Source organism: Betta splendens, chromosome 21 (genome assembly GCF_900634795.4).
Source record: "Betta splendens chromosome 21, fBetSpl5.4, whole genome shotgun sequence".
NCBI lineage: Eukaryota > Metazoa > Chordata > Actinopteri > Anabantiformes > Osphronemidae > Betta > Betta splendens.
This window is the reverse complement of record NC_040899.1, coordinates 9,921,984-9,947,468: the sequence shown is the minus strand read 5'-3', so window position 1 is coordinate 9,947,468 and position 25,485 is coordinate 9,921,984. Positions and strand designations below refer to the sequence as shown.

At 48.5% G+C, this 25,485-nt stretch overlaps 3 protein-coding genes across 3 annotated transcripts in view; 2 read left to right on the top strand and 1 right to left on the bottom strand.

Annotated features, from left to right (window-relative positions):
* The first annotated feature begins 409 nt into the window (after positions 1-409).
* Positions 410-4,595, top strand: ankzf1 (ankyrin repeat and zinc finger peptidyl tRNA hydrolase 1). The gene is made up of 16 exons (XM_029137400.3): positions 410-555; positions 855-999; positions 1,077-1,195; positions 1,284-1,386; positions 1,465-1,670; positions 1,798-1,907; positions 2,056-2,209; positions 2,333-2,555; positions 2,642-2,740; positions 2,840-3,013; positions 3,089-3,217; positions 3,308-3,590; positions 3,670-3,781; positions 3,870-4,037; positions 4,115-4,185; positions 4,277-4,595. Exons 2-16 carry the CDS (start codon positions 879-881, stop codon positions 4,401-4,403), a joined length of 2,199 nt encoding a protein of 732 aa, XP_028993233.1. The 5' UTR covers positions 410-555; positions 855-878; the 3' UTR covers positions 4,404-4,595.
* Positions 4,590-8,379, bottom strand: glb1l (galactosidase, beta 1-like). Its single transcript, XM_029137402.3, has 16 exons — positions 8,165-8,379; positions 7,869-8,038; positions 7,632-7,782; positions 7,425-7,485; positions 7,262-7,356; positions 6,982-7,162; positions 6,835-6,893; positions 6,641-6,762; positions 6,516-6,556; positions 6,280-6,398; positions 6,100-6,174; positions 5,929-6,018; positions 5,728-5,841; positions 5,511-5,642; positions 5,062-5,286; positions 4,590-4,981 (listed from the first exon to the last, which is right to left on the bottom strand). The coding sequence occupies exons 1-16, from the start codon at positions 8,231-8,233 to the stop codon at positions 4,778-4,780; spliced, it is 1,908 nt and encodes a 635-aa protein (XP_028993235.1). The 5' UTR covers positions 8,234-8,379; the 3' UTR covers positions 4,590-4,777.
* Positions 8,380-12,757: 4,378 nt separating this feature from the next.
* myo10l3 (myosin X, like 3) overlaps positions 12,758-25,485 on the top strand; it is a 32,505-nt gene continuing 19,777 nt past the window's right edge. Inside the window, exons 1-4 of the mRNA XM_029136736.3 lie at positions 12,758-13,056; positions 20,904-21,002; positions 24,703-24,861; positions 25,242-25,429. Coding sequence (XP_028992569.1) covers positions 13,036-13,056; positions 20,904-21,002; positions 24,703-24,861; positions 25,242-25,429 — 467 coding nt within the window. The 5' untranslated portion in view covers positions 12,758-13,035. The remainder of the gene's footprint in view (positions 13,057-20,903; positions 21,003-24,702; positions 24,862-25,241; positions 25,430-25,485) is intronic.

Sequence of the window (25,485 nt, the reverse complement as noted above, 5' to 3'; positions counted from 1 at the left end):
TATTTCAGTACTTTCTACTAACATTGTTGAGATCAAAATCTACTCATATACTGTTTCTAGCCTTAGTTGTTCCACACAATATTTGTTTCAGGGAAAGAAATGTTCAGAAGTGAATTTTTATTCGAAATAACATTTTCTAGCCAGTACTATATATAGATTTTACTAAATATAAAAACAATGCACCCCCTATTTGTTACTTTTTCAAGTTTAAAAAGGAGAATATTTACGTGCTGTATTTAAAATGTGTGAGAATGAGTGTTGATGATTTGGGGAAATTATTTAATGGAAAGATTTTTAATAAACGATTCTTATGAATGAGTTTGCTCCGATCTTATAAAAGCTATATTATAAAGGGTCTACGTTATACCTAGCAATTAAAACCATGAATAGTTTTATTTATTTATAATTGTGCTAAATGACAAAGCAAGGAAAACGTGTGGTCAGTAAACGCCTCTTCGTCGACACTTATTGACACTTGGAGGCTTCCGTAGTAAATCGTGTGGAAGCGAGTAGGAACGTTAGCACGGTCTTGTCAAGAGTAGCTTTACTTATATGGTAAGTCGCTATTTCTAAGATTCTTCAAATACATTCTAACATACCCATGAGAAGACAGGGGAAAGCTTAACCCAATAATGAGAGTAACATTGCTAGTCGGAGTTACACGTGTCGGTCGGAGAACAATATGATCATGTTTACGTCAGCGAAGATAAAATGAACGTTAGAATAAGGTTGGCCTTTGCGACAATAATGTCATATTAGACGCAGCGAGGATCTTAAATAAAAATGTTAATTGCCGCGAATATGTCCTAAAGAAACATTTGTTTGTGTTTTATTGTTAATGGTGTCTTAACTAGGTCATGAGGTAGAAAGCTACAACGATGACGACTTGTGCCGAAGTCCGCTCCATCTTTGATTTTTGCCCTAATGATGATGCTCTGGTTGGACTGAAGGAGGTGGACCGTGTTCTGCAGCAGACAAACACTGGGCCAGCGCCATGCGGTATGAACAGCACCTGTAGAGTGAAGCTTGTATACTGTATGGGACGGTGTCCATCACTTTCTGTCTCCAACACACAGGGTTAGATGTTACATGTCAGGAGGACGACAGACAGAGAGAGTCCAGCGTGGCCAGAGAGGTGTCGGACAAGATGGGCTGCTCCGCCTGCAGGTGTCCCTTCAGTAACAGAGAGGAACAGGTGGTCATGCAGCTTCTTAAGTCACTTAGTTCACCTTCCAAATGTCAGTGGCTCCTGACTGAGGATTGCCTTTTCTTTTCATTTTCAGATGGAACACTACAAGCTAGACTGGCATCGCTTTAACCTAAGACAGAAAATGGCAGCATTGCCCCCAGTTACTGTAGAGGAGTTTGAGAGGAAGACTGGTGCTGGTGAGAAAAACAGAATTCGAATCTAGGTTTAAGATAAAGTGTGTTTATAATATTCACTGCTGATTGGTCACTTTTCAGGAGACATGTCAAGTATTTCGGGCTCAGAGTCGGATTCAGAGAACTCTGATGGTGATGTGGGAGACACGGGCAGCAACCTCACTGGCAAAGATAAAGAGAGCTCAGCTGATACCGGGTCAATTACGGGCCGGACCGTCAGCAAGGTGCTTTTCCAGAACTCATCAGGACAATATCTATCAGTCTATCGCTGCATTCTGCAGGGAAAGGTGAGACTCAGTAGGTACTAAACCATGAAGTGTGTACTGTGTGTGTGTGTGTGCGCACGTGTGTGTTACTTATATAAATTAATATTTATGCTAACTTGAATTTATGTTGTGTAATTTTTCAATATAGTCAAATAGTGAAGAGGATGCAGCGGCCTCGCTAATGTCTGTAGGAAAGAAGACTGTGTGGGTTGTTCTAATGACGGGTGGAGGCCATTTTGCTGGTGCTGTTTTTCAGGGGTAAGTGGACATTTTTGTATTTGCCTTCATTTTTGCATGCTTATTGTCACCACTTTAGATTATACGTTGCAGCTGCACGAGTAAATGGCATAACAGTGAGCTCAGGGGTGTGTAAACATTATACCTAACTACTGTGTTTATGCTGCAGCAAAGAAGTCCTTCAGCACAAGACCTTCCATCGATACACCGTTCGAGCTAAGCGAGGCACTGCTCAGGGGCTGAGAGACTCCCAGAATCGCAGCCACGCGCCAAAATCTGCAGGTGCCGCCCTGAGGCGTTACAATGAGGCAGCGCTAGTCAAGGCAAGAGCACTGTCACGATCACAAAATGTGTTTTTGAGGGTGTGGCTGAATACATTTTTAAAATTTAAATTAACCTTTTAATAAATTCACCTTATTCACAAGGACTTCTGTAACATTTTGCAGGACATTCATGATCTTCTGGGAGCCTGGACGGAGTTCTTGAAGGAGGCATCTGCCATATTCGTACGAGCCCCCAGTTACAACAAGACCATCTTTTTTGGCAGTCGAGCGTCTCCGCTTGACAAGAAGGACCCCAAGATCCGTACGCTTCCCTTCGCCACACGCAGGGCGACGTTTCGAGAGGTACAGAGGGTACATGAGGTGCTTTCCACGGTTAATGTTTACGGTGAGCTAAATTACATTCTCCAAATAATTACAAGTTGTCTGCTGCTTGTCCTACAGCCAGGGTATAATTAAGATATCTTCACACAGGGAGAGACACGGACATGTCTGCAGTCTTCAGTCCATTGAAAAAGACATGGAAAAAAACTGTCAAACCTGCAGCACAAATACACCCCGATCCAGAAACAGGTTAATTTAAACACACTATGGGCTCACACATTGTGGCCATAGTAACAGAAAAATATAGCTTGTGACTTTTAAGAAGTACATTTTGTTCATCATCTGCAGGAGAAGATCATGACAACATGGATGAGGATGAAGATAAGGCCGAAGGTGAGATCCAGTTGGAGATGGTGCAGATGACACTGGGGACCTTGGACCTCAGAGAATTTGAAATCTATCCGTCCAGACACAAGAAAAGAAGGAGGAGGAAAAAGGAACATGTGAAAACACAAAATAAGGGTAGATCATAAAGTCAAGAAATACGTATTCACCACACAAAGTTCCCACATGTTTATGGAAGTATGCGTTTGACAGAATCGAGTAAAGTGGAAGCAGATGATCAAGAAGAGGAGGTGCCAGAAGCTACTCCAGCAGAAGACACCACCCAGGAAAAAACAACGGACAAGAGGAAGAGAAAAGCACTGAATGTAAACCACCTGCAAGGTGAGTGAGGAGTTTTCATCCCATTGTTGTTTTTCTATATTGCGTCTGTTTATTTATAACAAAACATTATTAAGCTTTCTGTCTTCACAGAAAGTGTTGATGAATCCTGGGAGTACGGTCTCAGGGATGACCTCTTCACAGCCTGCAAGGTTGGAGACGTGGATGCTCTGAGCAGGCTCCTCAAGCTACCTGGAGAAGATTCAGTTAGTCATGAGGGGTCAGAGACGAATCCATCTGATTCACCAAGTCCTCTGACCCTCCTTAACAAGCCAATAGACTCCCTGGGGTTCACTTTACTGCACGTTGCGTCAGCAGCTGCCCAAAAGCCAGTTGTTAGACTGCTTCTGGATGCAGGGGCAGATCCAGCCTGCAGGTGTGTAGAATCAGTGTAGGAAACCTTAGTTTCCAAAAACCCAATGTGACCATTTGCACCAAATGCAACTCTATTACAGGGATGACAATGGCCAGACCCCATACACGGTTGCCCCTGACAAAGACACCAGGAATGTCTTTCGCAAATACATGGGAGAGAATCCTGACAAATATGACTATAGCAAGGCACAGGTAAGAGTTACCAATGTAACTACCAATAGTAGTAGCATGGCATTAAACAGAAGCAGATCACTTATTGTTTACACCTGTGCAACTCCAGGTCCCCGGGCCTCTAACCGCCGAGATGGAATCCAAATTGACAGAGAAGAGAAAAGCGCAAAAGGCACAGAAAAAACAGCGGGAGAAGGAGCAGCGGGAGGAGAAGAAGAAACAAGAGCTGGAGGCAGAGGAAAAGAAGAGGTTTGCGTCTCTGACTGATCGTGAAAAGGTAAATGAACGTGTTTTATCACCGATATTCACCATTAAAGCATTTGGGCATACTCATAGTTTGCCTGTTGATTGCAGAGAGCTCTGGCTGCTGAGAAGAGATTAGCAGAGCAGGTAGCGGCCACAGGAGTCAGCCTCTCCAACGTCCAGTAAGACCAAGACTAGTGCATTTTCATTATTATATCCCACCCTGTAATAATAGATTCAGTGTTCTCATGTGTTGATCTGCCTGGTCATTAGGAGGTGCTGGCTGTGCGGTGAGTCTCTGCTTGGGAAGATCCCCTTTCAGTACCTGGAGTATTCCTTCTGCACGCCTCGCTGTGTTCAGGCACATCGAAAGGCAAATGCTGCTCCAGGCAAGACCTAACGCCTGTGAGGAGAGTTTTATTTTAAAGGAATGTTCCTCAAAGACCGCTAAGTCTCCTCCATCATGGCTTTCTCTCTACACGGTGCTACTTAAATAAGAACTAGAAACTTAAATGATTTTATAATTGCAGAGAATCTTGGATAACCACAGAAAACTGTCCAAATCATTTGCAATAAAACACAGATGTTTATATTTCACTGTCATTTATTTAACAGACATGAGTGAAACTAAAATCATTGGACTGTGGAGCCGCTGAGTTAAAGCAGTGTGCATTCTCTTCAGTAGAATATAAAGTGATTACCAGTAATGATACCACAGAAAGCCTGTTTCTTTCTGATAATCTTTGTGTCCTTTAAAAACTTAGCTGTGCTCTGTCAGGACTTTCCAGCAGTGCCACTGAGTTGCGGCCGGTCCATAAAGAGAACCTTTAAGTGAGCTGGTGCCGCCTCCAGCTCCAGCACTGTGATGTTGTTGGGTTGGGTGGCGCTCAGCAGGGGTCCTGGGACATAAAGAGTCTGCTGTGGGCCCCTGGACGGCCAGTATCTTCCCAGGTTCACACCATTAATCCAAACCTGACCCTGAAATTAAAAAAATGTTACCTGACCCTGTAATAAAAAAACAGCATACAACTACATTAAGTGGTAAAAGCAAATATCACCTTTGTCCATTCACTGAGCTTGATAAAAGTGTCCCAGGCCAGGCCATTGGGCTGTAATGTCCCCATGTAGAAGGTGGGTCCAGTTGTGGGTTCTGTCTGGGTGGGGAAGCACTGTTGACAGTCTGACTGAGGCCACCCACCAGCGATGACTCCATCAATGTCCAGAGGGAAGATCTTCCAGTCTGTCAGTACGTCTCTGCCCAGGATTAGGCTGCTCACCAGCCCCTGTGGGACAAACACTGTTTACATCCTGGATCTAAAAAGTTCCTAAAAGTATTGCAAAAATACATATTGACTAGACACATTCTACAGTGTGTCGTGCATTGTAGAAGTAGCACAATGTTGGTTTTAACACCTACAGCCACAAGGTCTGGGCTTTCCAGTCAAAGGAGAATGCAGTGTCAGCAAAACACTATGGCTTAAAAAAACAGAGGACTCTGTTGTCTCGCCTTGTAGTCATTGATCTTGCTGCCAAAGTTAACCCTGCCCATGTTCTCGACCACGATGTCCACGGCGTCACCCCGCCGCCCGGTGATGTTCATCACCAGCGCCGTGTCTCTCTCCAGCAGACCGCGGAAAACCTGCTCACGGAGACATGAGTATAAAAAAATAAAAACATGACCTGCACGTTTGTCTGCACAACAAAAGGTCATTGTAGGGGCCCACCCCGTCGACGGACACATATGCACGGTCATGAACCCCATTCAGGGGAGAGATGAGTGGCGTGGCCTCCGACAGGTCCCGGGGCAGCGTGGTCCGATACAGCATGTATCCATAGTACTGAACACAATAGACAGGACAGGTTGGCCAGAAGTTCTCCTTGGTTTTTAGAAGTTGAGTTTCCTTCAGACACACGCGGTTCGTTACCTGTTTCACTTCCTCGAACGTCAGAGGATACTGAGATTTGATCGGCCCCATAGGTGAGAGGGTGTTTAACAGGCTGCTGATGTTACCAACCTGGAAAAGTCAATATTCTTGATTGAGTGAAAATATTTAAAAATCATCCTTTTTTAATTAGAATGCCCTAAAATGATGCACTTTTCTCAGCGTCACAAAGCCATAAGCGAACTTGGGCGTTGCAGGTGGCATGGGTCCGGAGGGAACATCTCTAAACTGCAGAGAGAGAGAGAGAGAGAGCAATTAATTAATCATAGGCTGAGACTCACTGTACATAATCAGGACACCGAGCCGCCTGGGAGGCTGTTCAATCAGCGCTACCTGCTTAATGACTCCTCTGATGTCCAACAGCTTCTCTGTGGGGTCTCCTGCCTCGGACAGCGGGGCGTCGTAATCATAGCTAGTCACCACCGAGCGGAACGCGCTGTCGTGATCGGCACCTTGGGGAGACAAGCGGAGTTACTGTACAAAGAGACCCAGGCCCCCGCGCGCTCTAATTCTGGTCAGCCACTGAGACGACCCGACCCAGGGACGGCGGCGAAGTCAAATTACTCTACCGTTCCAGTAGCCGAAGTTCGTACCGCCCTCAAACATGTACCTGGGGAGAGAGAAGCTGCTTAAATTGGGGGGGAATCGGGGTATTTCTGCTTCTTATTTCTGAAGAGGATGACGGGAGACGTACATGTTGACGTTGGCCCCCATGGTTAGCATGTCCTCCAGCACTCTGCTGACCTTCTGACCCTCCACCACGGCGTGCGGATCTCCCCAGTGGTCCAGCCACCCGGTGTAGAACTCCGAGTTCACCTACAACATGAGGAATCCGTGATTTTTATTTGTCTCGGCCGATGAGTCGGGATTAGAAGTCATGTGACTAACCAGAGGCCCCCGGGGCTCGAACCTCCGCTGCCGCCTGAAGGCGTCCGAAACATTGGTGTCTGTGTGAAGGGGAGAAATCAAAGTTGCTTTTTCTCGCGTTCCTACGATTGGTTTCGAGTCGAGTAGCAGCCGCTCGGCCGAACGCACCCGTGCCAAAGTCTATGGTGGCATATAATCCCTGCAGAGTCCCGCACATCATCTCTTTATCGGTGTTCCCGTCGGTGGTGAACAGGAACGCGTCTTCGCCCAGGAAGAGGCGGAACAGAGTCCGCAGGTGACGCATGTAGTTGTAGTCGCAGGCGAAGTAACTGCCGTATTCGTTCTCCACCTGTCGTCGATGGGAACGACGATGAATGATGATGAATGATGTCGAACCAAGGTTAGCGTTTCACCTCTCGGCGAGCGCGTGAGCGCGTCGGCGCCTCACCTGCACGCTGATGATGTTGCCCCCGTTGACGTAGAGCCAGGGCTTCATCTTGGGAAGGAGAAGGGCCAGCCAGCTGCTGACCGCCTGCACGTAATCTGGAGCGGAGGAAGCGCAATCAGCTGATTGACACGCGGCCAGGAAGGTGACTAGCTGCGCGCTGTACCTGTGTCAGCAGAGCGCAGGACGATGTTGGGCTTCTGAAGCAGCCATGCTGGCAACCCCCCCTGAAGTGAAAGAAGTGATCGCATCACATATCACACTATCAGCCGGCTACTGACTCTTTCTCGCTGACTGAAAGCATTTAAGGCATTAAGAGAACAGTAATTACTGACTGAATCGTGCATGAATCCAGCAGAATTCACCCTCTCACCATTTCCCATTCTGCACAGATGTACGGCCCTGGACGCAGGATGACCAGGAGGCCTGTCTGATTGGCCAGATGCAGAAAATACTCCAAATCCCTGTCCCCTGTGAAGTTGTGGACGTCCTGTACTGCTTCGTGGAAGTTCCAGGGCACATATCTGTGCAGACGGAGAGAAAACGTGGTCCACGCATCACAGATGAACCACAGATCTACATGTGGCATTCACGCATGCGTTCATCTTACACTTGGATGGCATTGAGTCCAGCCATGTACATCTTCACGAGCCGGTCCTTCCAGTAGAACCGTGGGATCCTGGAGTAGTGGATGCTCCCTGAGATGTACTGAAAAGGTTTCCCATCTTTCAGGAAACAGTTGTTCTTGTAGTCCACAGAGAAAGACCTCTCTCCTGAAACCTGGAACACAGCAGGTGAACGAGTGCGAGTCTGCAAACTGGGAACGAGCAGGAAACCGACCGAGAGCTGGCCGATCACGTGACCCTCACATTTTCAGAGCTCTAAACTTTTCGCACTCTTTCTTACCAAGTTTCCACTGACTGATAAACAGGCCAGAGTCACGGCGGCGAAGAGCAAGGCAGCGGCCGCGTCCATGTCCGCCGCCTCAGACTAAGCCCGGCTCATTTCCGCTACGCCGTCAGGGGTTTTTGTGTGTGTTGATCATAAACATGTGATGCCAGAGTTCGCTGCGCGTTTGTAAACTCGCTGAAGCGACGCACCGCAGCGTCGTGCCAGCTGTGGGAGCTGCGTCACGTGACGCGCGGGCGACGCAGGGTCCCAAAGTCCGCGGAGTTACAACAGGGAAGGAAGACAATAGAGTAGGTGAGAAAAAAAATACAAACATTTAAAGAACAAATCTAATGTTTTTGCACAAAACTTTTGCCCATTCTCTATTCTCACGCTGTATAATATTGAAAATGAATGGGTTTGTCTTATAATTTGGTCAATTTCCAGTTCATGCGGTTGATATTTGCCAACCTGTGCCTATGTTTGAGATAAATGTGGACTTTTTTTTATCATGTCCTTTAAACATTATGCTACAGGAGAGTGACGTTTGCGTCTGATAAGAATCGGTTCTGTAGCAGCTGTGAACACTAGATGGCGCTTCAGCGCTTTAGGAACCAATCAGCGCAGTGGTCCTGTTCAAAATGAGGAAAAAAATTTACTTACAAAACGAATGCATCCAAGTTGGAAATCCAACTGCAGGTCCTCTGTTGTTTGTTAATCATTGCATTCAATGTAATAGCTTAAATGCTGTGACACTGGGATCTTGCAGGACGCATTAGCTTGTGGTCTGAGCAGCATTAAAGAAAAGCTCCATTAAGTGGGGGTGAAGCACTGGGAACAATGGTTTATCTCCAGTCGTCATCTCACTCAGTTGATCCCAGTCATTTGTCCTGTCACTGTGTTCATGTAGCAACACACACGCTCAGCTTCTACTGTTTTTTTCAGATTCCATCCCCACAGTGGCAACAATTGTCTATAATGTAATTTAATTTTTCCGGTTTGGCCTCCTTGTTCATCCGTCTCCATTTTAAGAACGAGGCGGAAGCTCACTATTAGCTCACTATTTGCTAATGGCAACTGATCCCAACGGCAGATTGGACAAGCGCTCCGACTCTGCTGCTCATTAGCCCCGCGTCAAACGCAGTTAGGAGTCCTGGGAACGAGAGGAGCAGCGACGTACGCGGCCCGTAATTCGGTTACGGGCACGATAATGCCTGAGGAGAGCTTGTCAGTATCCCATCTCTGAAGCCGCGGAGCTTATGGAAAATTGATGTTTAACCACAGAAAAAGGCCCGATGTCTAATGCACTGGAGTCAACGGCACTTAGTGAGGCTCTGCAGCTGAGGGAGAAGCCCACCAGAGAGTCGCACACTACATTTGCAAGGGTGCACTCGGTTTTTACACCCGTTATTTGACTTTCAGAACAATGTCATGACCCGTTTAATTACCACATAATGGCACAGACCAGACCTGCCTGCAGTAATTGCACATCCCTGCCCCTGATGCGGTGAACGATAGCAAATCGCTCACTCTGGGGTCGGGTGTCAGCTCTGTGAAGTCATCTCCCCACAGTCTGGAGTCAGATGGTCCCATCCCCTCTCCCACCGGCTCTGAAACTATTTCTCTTCCAGTGGGAGCAGGTGTATGAGTATGGATTCTTTATTCAGAAGCACTGTTTACACACCAGATGCTCTCTGAATCCATCCCGACCATATAAGGTAAAGGCTAAACTAAACGCTGAGTCAGCTCGTCTCCGTATCGGTCCTGAGCTGGCGATGCCACCAGGAATGCGGCCCCTCCGTTTTCTCATGCTCTGATCGGCTGATCCTGAGTCACCGCAGGGCTCACGCGGCCCAATTCTCTGGTTCCGGCAAAACAAACAGTAAACAAAAACATACCAGAAACGTGACAAACGCCCCTGCGTTTTCTGCGTAATTTAACTCCGCGGTTGCTTCAAACCTTTTTTTCTGGTAACTTAAAACTAAAAAAATAGCTCAAAATGTGCTTTTATTGTGGGAGCAAGGAAATATGAAGCTCTGTAAATAAATATGAAGCTGTCAGTGTGTGTGTGTGTGTGGGGGGGGGGGGGGGTGATGGGGGGGGTATTTAGGATTATTTCTGTTCCGTCATCCTATACCTATATCATAACAGAGGTGGCACAGCTGTTGGTAATGGCCTCGGTGCGGCCTCTCTAATGTTCCAGGATCAGCTGCATGATTCGATGAACGCGACACCAGGATTCGTCATCGACCGCGTTCACACAATTTTTGGACGCCGCCAGCGAGAGATGCGATAAAGATTGAGTGGCCTTCGTCCGACGATATCGTCCAACGCTCCTCTTTTGTCCCTCTCAGATGGACGTTTGCGTTCTATCCGATTCAATCATTTTTACGCCCCCTCCCTGTTCGCCTTGTTTCAGGGGCCTGTCCAATAATCCGTCGCTCCCTGACACGTCCTGAAACACGAACAGGCAAAGGTCACATTAATATCATTAGTGTTAATCTGCACTAAGTAAAGAATGACTGCAGTAATTCTGTAATGGCTCACTTCACATATTAAACTTCCCACATATTTGACTTAAACTGACTAATATTGCTTTTATAGGGGCTCCTTGTGTTTTCCATTGAAATGTCCAGCTTTAAACACTGTCTGGATGGTTAAACTTGACAAAAGTGCAGGTGACACAGAGACTAAATTAAAAATAAGTGATTTTCATGATCCGCTTAGTTCAAAGTGTGAGCAGAGTTCTCTCATGAGGCTGCAAACAGCCCTTCACCTGTGCTCAGTGTCGCTGCCTGAGCTCTTTGAAATAACTATTTACCTATGAGCTACATCTAGAACCTGAGTCTGTCTGTCTGTATGATGAAGCCAAACACAGACGCAGGCCATTCCAGCAGGTTTCTGTTCAACTCTGAACACAAAGTTGAACAGGAGACTTTGTGACTTAGACAACTCACTGTTCTTCTGTCCTTGTTTAATCTAAGGTAACAGGTAAGTCGATCTCCGCCCCCTGAAGCTTCACTTACATCAAACCTGTGGCTGAAATTACTCAAAGACATCATTTCCTTTTTCTGTATTTAAATATTGAATATCACCAGTTCACCCATCAGCTGCTTGGTTGTTTTCTCACAGGCTGGTGCCGTCTTATTGAAGCGTCCTCACCCCTTCCCTCCCCTTCCCTCCCCCGCTGCCTCCAGGGAGCTCCATGACCAAATGGCTGTTTTGTTCCTGCTCTCTTTGTGCTCTCAGGTAGAGTTTGAACAAGGCTTTGCTCTCACACAGAACCCACTCCCTGTCTGCCAGCTTGCCACAGTTTCACAGTGAGGGGCAGATGACTCACTTAAAGAGCAGCCCTTTCTCTATTGTTTGATTTTGGCAAATGTGTAATCCGCAACGATTAGTCGGTGCAATCCACAGCTTTCGCTCAGCGCTGATACCTGAGCCTGATTTTCTGATTAGGGTCAAATCAACTGGGACACGATGCAGAGTTTTCCAGCATGTTCAGCGCTATTACTTTTTTGCACAACTATACATGTTTGACTGTTTTTTGTCGTCTTTGCATGAGTCGATCATGTTGTAAATATGATTTATTAAACTGCTTTGTTGTATTCTGGCTATATTACATAATAACGTGTGGATCAGGACAATAACATATGGATTAACGGTCTGACTGTCCTCTGCTATCCACAGGTCACAGTGGACTGGGTGGCTGATCGCTGATATGAGGTCATAGATTAAAGGCTTGTGTCTTTCCAGATGTTTTATAACCACACAGATTCAGTGAGTTTCAGGAACATGTGAGCTAAGAATGATAACGCACTGATCTGACGCTCTCATTGTGTCGAGTAGCAGGCAATGGTTGATGTTGATGTGTGGATATTGTGAACTATATCTGATGTTACAACTAACGCCTGTTTTAGGAAGATTGCCTTCATTAGCTTGTCTGGTATTATACTACTGTTCACATATTGACCTCTGCTTCACAAGGTTTAATATTGTATATATTTGGCTTGTTGGATTTGGTAATGACATCTAATCCATAAAATAAGACAGAATACAGTTTAGCTCTATATTAGACTTAAACACTAGAACCTTAACTATCCACAATAACATCCCTTAAAATGATCACCAATAATTAAGGTTGGGAACAACTACATACGTCACATACAATAGACCAAGTGTACAGAGCAGACCTATTGTTGACTCTTGGTACCTGGTAAACACTCACTTGCTCCCCTGATCTGCCTCTTCCTCTTCGCTCTCAGTTTATTTTTACCAAACGAGGAAGTCAACATTCTGATTCATCTTCTGTGTGGCGCAAATAATCTGCAGGACCTGAATAAAGGAAACGGGATGCACTGTTAGTCCACTATTATTTAAATTCGGTTCAGCAGCTTTATCATTTGTCCTTATTCTCGTTGATTCAAAAGTTTCTCTTTTAATTAAATTTTCTTTTTTTTATCATTCAAAACTAAATGCATTTGCTGGATCGTGCGCTTCCTTTGCGCTCCGCGGAGCCTTTGTGGAGACCCACACAAAGAGGGCGTATGCCGAGGGGCGGGGCCGCGGCCCGCCAGGCTCCTCCTCCGCCTATAACGCGCCGGCTTCATTGAAACCACTGCACGCCAGAAGCGCCGCACGGCACCGCGGCGGCAGCTCGCGACGCTGAACCGGACGAGCGGAGCGCAGTTCCAGAGAGCGACGGCACCGGATGGCCCGGTTCTGATCGGCGGGCCGCCTGAAGCAGAGGACCCCCCCCCCCCCCACAAGAACTTTTAATGCTCTTATCGATGCGGATGGAAGTGATTTGGGAGTACAGCCCCCTCTCCTCCTCAGCGGTGGTACCCTGAAGTCAGACTACAAAGAGACGAGAGGTCGGACCCTGCAGCATGGACACTTTCTTTACTGAGGTGAGTTTCATCCACACTCAATTATTTATTGTGTTTCACGGTGCGCTCTTATTTTCCTTTCTCGCGTTTTGTTGTCGCGTGCTTTTTGCAGCCTTAAACTAGTCCAACTTCACCTTCCGCTCACAGCCAGCCGGCTTTTTTTATGCTTTTACAGTCTAAGTGATGATGCTTTCTCAGCCGTCTATCTATCCCAGCCTCACGGAGGCGTGGCCTGCAACAAGCCGCCCTCCCACCGTCCACGCAGCCTGGACGTGTCATCTGAAAACCAGCCCAGACGCAGTCACACGCGTAGAGACTCTGGGCTCATCCCTGTCTGAGTCACAGACGGTGATGCGAGCCTCGCGCCGTTCATGCCTCGGTTCAGCATCGGCTCTGTCTGCGTGCGCTGTGACTCAGTGCAGGTGTGTGACACTGCAGCAGTGTGGAAAGTTGTAACCGTAGCCGGTCATTAATAAGGGAGGCGGTGGTATCTTAATGTTGTGGCAATAAGAACTTGAATGAATTGATGAATTTAGAAGCATTAGAAATAGAGTAAACCCGTTCATGCACGAGATCATTTATCTGTTATCTCAACTGCAGCTTTCTTTTCAAGCCAACTGTAGTGAGTTTATGATCCAGTGATCCATCTGACCTTGTCATTTCTTTCAGCCTAATGTGATTATGTGCCGCGGTGCAGTTATGAATCCCACATCTGTTGATTTGAGGTTAATGCTGAAAAGTTGTGGTTTAATAGTCTCTTTCAAATGGTTATTGAGAAATGAATTTAAGATGACGTGTGATAGAGAACTAATGTCAGTCCGAATGCATCTGTGCTGCTTGTGTCACACACAGCGGAGTTAAGGCGAATTGATGAACTGTCCTACTTTTTAATTTACTTCTGGGTCACGGCGCGGAGCCAGCATCTTAAAACGCGACCAGTGTGGATTTAATTAAGTGGGAACTCTGGACGTGAAGTAGGAGCAGGATTAAAACGAGTGTGGTCATCGTCAGTCAGTGGGCGAGGATGACGAGGTGATGGGAGCGTTGGGAGACGAAGGGCGTGTCCTCTGAGGCTCATCCTGAGCGCTCATCCTGTCCGTCAGCGCCGCCTTTCCTCTCGGCAGCTGTCGCCGTGACGCCCTGAGTGCTGTGGCTCCCAGTCCACACCCAGTCCTTCCTCTCCGTGCATGGGACCCCTCCGAACACGCTCTCGTCAGTGTCTCCTGAAGCTGAACCCTGCGCGTCTGCTGGGTCTCAGATACAGACAGCTTCTATCTCTTCCTCTCCTCCGTCTCCTCCCATGTGAAAACACTGAGAGACCCCGCGCCCGCGTAACAGAACCCTCCTAGATATTTTATCATCAACATCCTGTTGACGAGGATGAATCCCAGCTATGTGCGTTTCTAAACTTGGTTATCAGCTCCTTTATAGCAGCAGCTGCTACACTGTAAAAGACACACGAGGATCTTTCCACACCCCTTAACTCCTTCCTTGCTTTGGCGGCTCTGACAGCGGGAATCCAGAATTCCCAAACGCTGACCCCTGAAATTCCCGGTCACGGCCCACGTTCATGCCCCGCATTGTATACGTGCGTTGGCGAGGCTTTAGGTTTCACACCATCACACGCGTTCCCGTTTGGGACGGCCTTTGTCCATGTCTGGCTCTCTGCAGCCGGAGCCGCGGGTCGGCGCTCCGCCGCCGCCGCCGCGTGGTAATGTGAGAGAGGCCCGGCCTGCCGGTCCGGAGGGCGGGCGGGCTATTTTTTCCTGCCGCCGCGGGGTCCGTTTCTACCCAGTTGTCACATCCTCCAGCTGCCACTTTAAAGCGAGCCTGAGATCAGCGCCCCTCGCCTCCATCCACGCGGACGGCCAACGGAGCGAGGAAGGAAGTCAGGAAGTGAAGTTAGGATGTGAGGCATGAACGCCGGACGGGATCCCTTCCACTCATTAGCCTTGTCTCGTACTTAAGGTGATCTTTATGTGCGTTAGGCCGTCGAATTGGGGGGATTTTCACCGTCTTGAATTTGTGGTGAGTTTAGAGCAAACAAAGGGAGGCTGTGATTTGTGCACGCGTCAGCAGAACTCCTGTAGCTCTGCTACAGTCTGGACGGGGTCTAATCTGTCACAAGAGCACTGGGACTAATTACCAACAGCCAGAGTCTGGCCACACACCGAATAACGTGGATAATCCCACCAGTATCGGCCCAGCGCTCCCAGTCTGAGTTTGTTGAATTACTTTTTTCTCCCTCGATGGCGTTTGCATTTCATCTGCCTCTATCAGTAACTGGAGCCCCGTCTATCTGCCGGCCGACCCCTCGCACGGCCGTGATAACCCCCCGCTGACACCGCGCTGTTGACTCAGGCTTCAACCTGCTGCGCTATCAGGCCTGCAGACGGAGCCGTCAGTGATCAGAGGAGGCGGAGGACCCTCGTCTCTCCGCGGTTGGCTGCTAATGACGGCTAACGCGGCGCAGACGCGCGTCCTCCTGCCTATTAGCTGGTGGTGACGGATGGGGATTCTGCGTGAGGCGACAACTGCTGGCCTGTTCATCACCCTGAAGCAGACAGTGTTCAGCATGTGTTGAAATATGAATCACCTCAGATCACGATGAACGGGAGGAAGCCAGAGGTTTGAAATCCAAGTGAAAAGACTCGATCTGTGGACTGTGGATGTGCTTCTAGTTTAATGGAGAACAGGAAGGGCTTATTTTTCTTTTTTACGTCCCTGTCGCATCTCCTGCTCCGTCCGGTGGAGTTTTGTGCACGGCGATTTCGTCTTCTCCTGCGACCTTCACCCCGGCCGCCCTGCGGTACCTGACGCACGCGGTGAGCCGCTCGCTATAATCCTGGGTTCAGAGGTCGCGCCTGGCAGATTAATAACAGCCAACCTGTGATTACGGCTCACGGCCCAGATGTTGACTTTCCTTTTTTAGCTCCCTATGGTTACTGCACATGGATGCAGCCCGTTGTGGGACGCTTTACAGAGCATCTGTCTCTACTCTGAATGTGTATAAATTAGATAGATATGAAACAGCCACAGGGGAACGTAGCCCTAAAGAAAACATTTACGGACTGGAACCCTGCTGATCCTCTCGTGATGAGACGATGCATCACTTCGGGGCTAATTGTCGGCTTGAACAGCTCCATCCGGTCTAAGTACACGTCCCATGCTTTAGGCCCCGCTGCCTAACTGGCACCTCGGTGCGAGGCAGAGGCAAACAGCACGTTAAAGCACAATCCACAGCCGCGACCCGTTAGCGCTCCCGTCTACGGGTTTTACGAGACGCGAGTGAGTGTGGGTGGGCCTGAGCTTGTTTCACACGCGGAGGAGAACGCACCGCGACGAAATACTCCCAGACGCTCCTGTTAAACCGTTCCCGGACCGGAAACCATGCCGCAGCAGGACATCAGGTGAAGCTGTGATAAGTGAGAAGTGGGAGAAGCTGTGAGAGAAGAAGAGGTTGCAGCATCTTTTGTTTAAAAAATAAATATTAAATCGACTGATTATTAATTCTAAACTGAGTAAGTGAGCAAAGAGCAGGAGGATCAATATGGGTCAAAGGTCAAAGGCAGTGTGACCCACCGCCGGGCCCCCTCAGCCCCGCCCAGCCACCACCCCCATGGCCGAGACCCAGATAGCTCTCACACTGTCGGCCTTTGAAATTCCTGACTCAGCAGCATTCCTGGGATACCTTGAGGATTCCTGCTGTCAGGAGTTTACACAGATGGAGCTGAACGTGGAGGTGGCAGGAGGCCGCGTGGATGTCGCATCCTGGTCGCGATGCTGTGATCGGCGGGTGGAGCTGTGAAGCGGAGCAGTCGCCCGTGGCTCCGCGTGGAGCACTCTCCTCCTCTCCTCCTCTCGCCGCTCGCAAAGACGTAATTTGCTATGCAAATTCTCATTAGCTACGCGCCCGTTTAAGTCCAGCAGCTGACGAGGGGGGAGGGGACGCTCCGGTTCAGGCCCAGACAGACACAAACCTATTTGTTCGAACATATAAATGAAATCAGTGATGATGTGGGTAATTTGCTGCTGTGTGTAGTTTCCATTAACCCACTGACACAGTTGCGTGTTTATTTTGATGCTTTCCAAACCTTAAAACCCTGTTTTAATATGACATCACTGAGGCTGATGCCTTCGGGCCGCCCCGCTCTAAACCTCTTTATAGCCGGCTCAGCAGGGGGCCGGGCGGCGCTTCAGAGCGGAGGCCGGCCGGCTCGTGAGCCGCACCCCTCCGGCCTCCTGTGTAATTCGCTTATCGCTGCCTCGCTGCAGACGGGGAAGCCCCGTTCCCCGGGGGACTCCTCCACCTCCATTAGCTAAATTTTGATCAGCTGCTCCCTCCATCATTTATTCATACGTCTCCCAGCGCAGATGCTGGAGGTTGCCTCTAATCATCTGACGTGTACCCCCCCCCCCCCCCCCTCCTTCATGCTGGCTGCGGCTCCGGCTGCACTGCGCAGACGTTACAGTGGCTGCGAGGAAACAAAGGGCCATGTAAAAGGGAGCTCACGCAGTTTTAAAAGGCAGAAGGTTCATTTATTAAGACGATGACGAACTGAGAAAGTTGCCATGTGTTTAGTAACATTCATTTGAGGTTTAGCCGGTTTTTAGGACATACACATTTTCCCCAAAGGCAGATCTTGTGGCCAAGCGGGACCTTTGAACAGATTTCCCTCTCAGCTTACTTACTTTAATCTGGGCAGCTACTTGGCGGAATCGTCCTCATTCCACCCACTCAGTATTCAGGAGATTTGATTACAGACTCTGCATGGAGGTTCATTCGGATGCACCAAGCCAAGCGTTCTACCTGACTCAATGTCCAGACGTCACCGTATTAAATCACTGAATCACAGCAGTGGATAATTTGACCCATAAGTTGCATCCAGTGTGCCCTTTGACCTCAGCAGATGCAGGTCATGCAGCCAGGCGTGTTTAGGGTCGCACATCTGTCCCGGCCCCCTGAACGGGGGCACAGAAGGTTCACTCGGCCTGTGCCTCCCTATTCATATGATAATTCTGCTGCGGCCACAGCTAGCGCTCCATTCGCACGGGGCTTTTATTTTGTAGTAGCTACGTTCCCGTATCACATCTGTCCAGGTGAGACCCATGAGAAGCTTGTCATCCACCCATGACCTCCCTTTCATCCATAGCTGTGAGTTCCCTGCACTATGAGCATAACTAATTGTTCATCTGTGTCCGCGTCGGCCGGAGTTAATTAGCTTTCTTTGTCCCGGCTGATGCGATCACCCGATACGCTGGCCTCGAGCCCCCGCGGGGAAAGAGACCTGTGGCACCTCGTCCCGTGTTCGCCCTTAAATTTTTAACGCCGGCTCATTAGCGAATCTGAGTTGGACGTCATTGTACAAGCTGCCCGAAACTCAAGCCCCCGACTCCGGGATCACGTCGTTCAGTGCGAGTGGTTTCTGTGTCAGGAAGCGTGACGCCGACGCTGGGCCCCGTTCTGGCGGGTCCGGTTACCGCTGGTTCTGTCCGTTCCTGACGGTACGTTGAGAACGGGACACGAGCCGGAGCTGGAAATGCCAAAAGTTTGGTCTTAACTGCCCCAAAAATGACTGAACCCCCCCCCCCCCCCCCCCTCACCCCGCTCTGCGTCTGCGGGCGCTGGGATCAGCTGTGCTGCAGCGGGTGATGCGAGCGGGGGGCTCAGCGCGTACCCTCTGCCCCTTCACGTCTGAGCTGGCTCTTCTTCAGGGCGTTTCCGCCTGGTTAAGTCCTGAGCGCTCAGTCACAGGTTGTTGCTTTTGTCCTGACCGTGTGTCGAGGCTCTTGAAGGCAGAGGGGGGGGGCGTTAGTGAGGCCATCTGTTGTTGAGACAATTCATCTCCACTTTGTGTTCTCCGGCTTCCGGCCCCTTAGAAACAGACACATCTGGTGGCTTCCTTCTTGAGGCTCCACGACCAGCGAACCAGCTGACTGTTGATTCACCCCACATTCATATCCACTCATTTCGGGGAAACTGGTTCACTTTTTATTTAACGTGAATGGGCCGTCTGGGGGGGTTTCTGTCCTTATCTGAGAGCGCTTGTCAGGAACTCTCATATGACTCACAGGGACCTCAGCGATGCTCGGCGTTCAGCGTCCTCATTTGAGCAACTCTGGGAAACACAGCTTTCCAAGTCCTGTTCAGCTGGTTCTCTGTTTATGTAAAGCACCAGCGTGCTGCTGAATTTCAGCCCCGGTGACGTCACAGCGACTGATCTTCTTAAAATCTATAGCATAAACAGCCGTAATCTCCTCACAGCGCACTCACGTGAAGCAGCTTTCCAGCAACCGGGCCCGCTTTGCCAGATCTGGTACCAGGCAGAAACAGTCAGTCGTCAGTGTTAAAGCGTGGCCACGTGTCAGCGAACGCCTCACGCCGCGGTGGTGCTTCTGTGTTTGCACACAATGGGAGGCGGGACATTATCAGGTGCCTGCACCCCCCCCCCCCCCCCCCCCCCCCCTCGCTCCCCCCCGTCAGCCGGCTCCAAATTTACACGACCCCCTCTGTCCACTTACCGCCGTCCCCTGTGGTTAGACCGAGCCGCATTTAGCCGCTCTCCATTAGCTGAGTGGGAGAGAAAAGCTGGGCAGCGGCGGCGAGTTCTCCGACCGGCCGTTTGGGCCGATGACCTTTTTATAAAGCAGCAGCGAGACCAGGCATCGCTCTGAGCCGGTTCCTTAATGGCTTCAGTACTAATTTCCTCTTTGTCTCAGATTCAGACAACTGGGTTTCTGGTAGACACTAACTGTGCATTAAAACAAAAGCATCTTCTGACCCCAGTGGCAAATGCATTTGTGCTGCATGAACGAGTGCATGTGTGTGTGTGTGTGCGTGCGTGTGTGTGTGTGAGTGTGTGGCAGCCTGGTGTTAATAGTTAATGAGGATTGATGTCTGGAAGTGGTGACCTTGTATAGGGTTTCCTAGTGGAATCCATGCATATTGATCTCTTCAATTTTATGCTCTGTCAGACACACATCTCCCTCTTGCTCCGTGTTTTCTCTGGACGCCGCAATGGTGGCATTTGTGATGATTAATGGTGTTTAGTTGGTCAACAACAGGTTTGCCCGGAAAAGAAATTCAGATAAAATACAATAATTTTATGATCCACATTAAAGGCTGCACACATTTTCATATTCTGGGAAGCATTGTTGTTTTAGACCCTGAGCAACATTTGATGAGGTTTTACAGTATGGACCCCACGGCGTCTGTTCTCATCCGCCGCCGTCGTTACAAAGAAGCCACATCTATAAATGTGTGTGAGGAAATGACCGCCAGTGTGAGCAATCAGCCCCGGATTCCTGTTGTTGCTTCTAGTTACTGAGCTCCCAACAAACATGTCTGAGTAGGTCAGTGACTCCTCGCGGAGTCACAGGAGGCCAGACTGAGTGTGGACTTAAATATAATAGACACAACTGGGCAGGAAGACATTTGAAGAGATTAATTATAAATCAAAAGTTAAGTGGCACATTTAGATTCAGGGCCCTTTTTATTTTTATGCATCCACGGAAAGTCGTCCGGCAGTTTCACAGCTCATGCACGTGACTCCCAGCGGTAGTTTGAGTCTGTGACACGCCCCCAACCAATTTTCCTCTATGTGGAGGCAGTTGCACTTTAATGAGCACATAACTGTGCCAGGTCAGTGTGGGAAGAAAGACGCCATGTGGCACAGTGGTGAGCAGCAGAGGGAAAATTTAAGAGGTGGGAAGGAATGAACGGTGGGAAACTGGATCATGTGTAACTCATGGGCTCATCGGGCCCATTGGTGTTCTGCCTAATCACTGGCACACAGAACCGTTATTGGGTCCTCCTCAAACCTGTTTTAACACCAAACGCTCATGTTGTGCTGACTGCTGTGTTTCAGGGGGCCCGTGTGTGGCTCAGACACAAAGAGCAGCTCCTCCCCTCCACCGTCACGTCGTCTGATGACTCGTCCCTGGTGCTGACCGTCGACTATGGAAAGGTAGGGAACTATTTTTAAATTACTGAAGTAATAAACCTTTAAATTATCCTAAACCTCTGGAAAGTGTCAGAAAAGGAAGGATGTCCAAACCAAGCTTTTATTGTGTTTAAGTCTGGGCTGTGAGTCTGTACAGAGGTGAGGCCTCTGCTCTAATAGTTTGCACACATGTGTTTCATGTGAGTCCTCCGTGGTGGGATCAACACCTTTTGTAATAATATAAGAATGACAGGAATGGGCTCCTTGTGACAAAGCTTTGGCCTGAGCTTATCTGTTTGCCCGTACATAGTGCTCTTTGTGTCTGGAGGAAATCCTGTCAGTGGAGCCGAGAGAATCGGAGAAAGAAAACGAGCGGTGCCGATGGACGCTGGAGAGAAATAGCTTCTCCCCCGACGTCTAGGGGCAGAGAGTGTCCATCAATGGCCAGCTTCCAGTAGTGCTTTTATTTTGAAAGTCCAGTCAGGTCCAGGCTGAGGGAAGGGGTGCATAGTTTCATTTAAACACGACTCCATCATCATAATCACAACTAACTAATGTTATTCATTTACTAATAATGGGTCGGTAAGTAGCATCTAGCTGCTAAAGAGTGTGGAACAGACGTGGGGGAGCTCATCCACGCGGATTCCTGCTCTTCAGCATGTGTCAGTGGTGGAGATGCTGGCGGGGTCAGATGTCGGCCCCTCCCTCCTAGAACCACCATGACATCATGGTCTCTGTGAGCTGGACCTCAGTGTTTGTGTAGCTCATGACCTTCGTTAGTGAGTTCATCAGGCCACAAGGACGTCTGCTGCCAGAATGACAGGAATGTCAGAGCGTCTTCCTCTTCGGGATCCGTGGACGACTCCGCGCGACCCTCAGGGTTCCTGGACGGCAAATCGGTTTATTGGCGTTTCCTGACCCAGTCGCTGTTTGTGCTCTGATCCAGGTTCTGCACGTGTTGTCAGTAAGTCCCGTGTCCTTGTGTGGTTTCTGTCCGCGTATGGGCAGGGATGGGCCATTAGGCGCTGCCTCAGTGGTCACATCGAGCTCCGCCTGAAGGCTGCTGAGAGCGTCTTCACCCACACTGTCTGGGCCGACCTGGCTGCTGGCACATTAAGCAGCACATCACCATTCATCACTGCCTCATCCACAGACTTGAGTGGAACAGTAACACACCGCAGGCTCTGATGTAAATGCCCCGTGGCCGCCTGTGTGTGTGTGTGTGTGTGTGTGTGTGTGTGTGTGTGTGTGTGTGTGTGTGTGTGTGTGTGTGTGTGTGTGTGTGTGTGTGTGTGTGTGTGTGTGTGTGTCTATGGCCAGATGGCACCAGCTGGATTACCAGTATGCGAGTGGTCCCCAGAGAGGCGCTCATGTAAAGAAAGGGAACGTCCAGTCACCTGAGTGAAACAGGAAATTGAAAATTGTTGGGAGCCTTTTTATAGTCGGAGTTTTCTAGTATTTATAAAACGATTGATCAGTTTGTGTGAAAGTGATCAGACTCCTTTCACTCTTTCACCCTGTAGCCACAGAGTCTCTGAGGGTTAAGTAGCTCCTCTGTCTTGTGAGTTGTTGGTCAATGGCGTCATTATGTTAGCATTCATGTGAGCGACATGCTTTTATTGATGCACCAAACAAAATGACTGATGCTGTATAATCAGCCGTGAGGCCGATGCTACATGATGTTTGTTTCATGTTGAAACTGTAAAAAAGATTTTTTGTGTGTATTATTTTGCACAGTGATGTGACACCCCGTCTTTGTTTTGTGTTTTCACAATGTTCACCATTAATAAGCCTTAACTGCCTCTGCCTCCCCCGTCTCCCCCGGGGGTGGGTGGAATCCCCCTGCAGCAGATGGATTCAGTGTGAGAGGGAGCGAGAGGGAGAGAGTCAGCCCAAACACAAACAGAGAAAAAGATGGAGGCTGTAAACAAGACTGTGTCTGTGTCCGCAGGCCTGTGATTTTCTGTTCCCCCTCGTGTTATTCCTAAAAGTCTGAATCCACGTGCCACTGAGACGCAGGTCCACTGAGTCCCAGAGCAGAACTCCGCCTGTGCGTGAATATTCAGTGGAGCTGTTGGAACAAAGCGGCAGCAGGGTGTGGTTTCAGCCGGAGCAAACAAAAGGAGAGAGAAGTTTCTAAGTGTAGCGTAACACAGCTGTGACTCTCCAACACAAGAATAAGATATTTATTTGCTAGAAATAACTTTTATTTATGTGCATTCAGTGTGTAATTTATCGATCTCTATTATGAAGTAATAGAGAGTAATTTTAAATCTTAAGGCCATGTCTGCTGTGGAACAAAAACACACATTTTGCTCACGAGAAGGTAGTTTTATTTGTCAAGGAAGGAAGGAAGGAAGGAAGGAAGAAATAAATGAAGAAAGAATAAAGACTAGGAAGTAACTGCAGAAACAATTGGCTGACTCTTCCGGCTCACTCGGGTCTCAGAATTAAAAAAAAAAATCAAAGGCTGTTTAATATTAGCAATAGTTTACCTCAGTTTATTACTTTATTTTATTTTTTCTGCCTTGTATCCGTTCGCGTGGACCACTGGAAACACCAGGCATGTAGAACATTGTAGAATTATAATTAACGTCTGTAACCAATGAGGTGTAATTGGCACGAAATGGTCTGGAGCCACGATTACATCACTCAGATCGCTCACATCGACGGGCTGCGTCCTTCATGGGAACCACAGTCGGCGCTGGCTTCAATCAGACAATCACAATGGATTGAATGAACTCCATATTCCCACGTTCATATTGGACTTCACCATAGACAGAATGCATCTAGTCAACAGATATAATATGAATATAAATAATTATATATTAATGAGGATTGATTTGGCTTTGAATTCCCTGACTGGTGTTTATAAACCCCAAGGAACCAGGCATCTGTGGATGTGAAGCCGTTTCTGACTCTCGCTGTAGAACCTTAACGCTTTTGTATGGAAACGTCCCGAGGCTCATTTTGCGAAATCTGAACTGTAAGTTATGTAAAGATCGAAAACAGAGTTCACAAAGTGTGAGAGGAAGACAGACGTGACCAGAATGAATGAACTAGTAGCCAGGTTCCTAAAGCAATGGAGGAATATTTTTCATTTCATTTTCATTTATTTATTTAATAAGCTCATTGGTTTAATTTTGTATTTTATTTCATTAAAATGTAAATGTATATAAGTAAACAGAACCTGCTTTTATATAATGACATATTTGGTCCATATTCATGATGTCAGTCACATTACGCAGCTAATGTCATTATCGACCAAAACAATTACGCTGATTACGGATGTAAAACAAGTGAGAAGCCTGATATTAGTCATTCAGGTCGTGTCTGGTGGACCAGGGCCAATTAGCCTAAGAGGAAAGGACTGGTTTATAAAGATGACATCACCCAACACGCTCCTCACCCTCAGAAAAAAGCAAAACAACACATGACTTCATTGTGACCGAACATTTATCCCATCACACACCCATTCGTTCACTACTGGGGGCGTGAAGCCGTTTCACACCTTATGTTTGTTAAAGCTGTGCTGCTTTATATATTTCTATTAACTGACCATCTGTGGGTGCGGCTCATAGTGACGGACCCACAGTAGATTATCAGCATCTTCCAGCCAAGTTCAGGACTGGACTCAAAACCAGCAGCAACCTGTTATTCCTTAATTGAAGTGTTCACACTCTGTTATTCCTGCACTGAATGCGTGTGGATGTGTGCGTTGCAGGTGCTCTACCTCCAGAAGGAAGACGTGAACAGAGAGACCGTGTACCCGATGCACCCCAGCAGCGTCCGGGGCGTGGAGGACATGTCCACGCTGGCGGAGCTGCACGAGGCCGCCATCATGCACAACCTCTTCCTGCGCTACCAGAAGGACCACATCTACGTAAGGGCTGCGATCGTGGGTCTCGCTCGGATTATTCTCACAGCCGAGCCCCGAGGTTCCCTGGAAACACGATCTGGCCTTTATTAAAATAATCGCTGCCTGCACACACACCGTAACTACGTTGTGGGAAATCCTATCTCCCGCTCTAATCCCGGCGGCTTCGCCCTCTCTGTCTGTAGCAGGGCACAGTGGTATTACTGCGGAACAATGACCCACAAACACATTTTTGTCTGGCCCGGTTCTCCTCAAAGCGCCTTATCCATCAAATGTAAAGCAGCATCAGAGTAAACTGGATGCAGTAGCTTGAGAGCATCATGCAGATTCTGTGCAATAATCCAACAATCATATCTCCAATGTCATTGTCTCTCTGCTTCACTCAGACCAACATAGGTTCGATCCTGGCCGCGGTCAATCCCTACAAGCAGGTATCGGGCCTGTACGACGGCACGGCGGTGGATCTGTACAGCCGGCACCAGATGGGGGAGCTGCCGCCGCACATCTTCGCTGTGGCCAACGAGTGCTACCGCTGCCTGTGGAAGAGGCACGACAGCCAGTGCGTTCTCATCAGGTCAGGACCGACCCCGAGCCGCTTCAGGGCGTTCGAGCGCTAAATGTCGAGTGGAG

Bases quoted from the DNA above. Each gene is read 5' to 3' on its own strand.
- ankzf1 (XM_029137400.3), top strand. From the start codon at position 879: ATGACGACTTGTGCCGAAGTCCGCTCCATCTTTGATTTTTGCCCTAAT. The intron at 1,908-2,055 runs GTAAGTGGACAT...TTTATGCTGCAG, and splicing joins GCTGGTGCTGTTTTTCAGGG to CAAAGAAGTCCTTCAGCACA. The intron at 2,556-2,641 runs GTGAGCTAAATT...ATCTTCACACAG, and splicing joins TTCCACGGTTAATGTTTACG to GGAGAGACACGGACATGTCT.
- glb1l (XM_029137402.3), bottom strand. From the start codon at position 8,233: ATGGACGCGGCCGCTGCCTTGCTCTTCGCCGCCGTGACTCTGGCCTGT. The intron at 6,557-6,640 runs GTACGTCTCCCG...CTCTCTCCCCAG, and splicing joins ATGGGGGCCAACGTCAACAT to GTACATGTTTGAGGGCGGTA. The intron at 6,399-6,515 runs GTAGAGTAATTT...TGTCTCCCCAAG, and splicing joins GAACTTCGGCTACTGGAACG to GTGCCGATCACGACAGCGCG.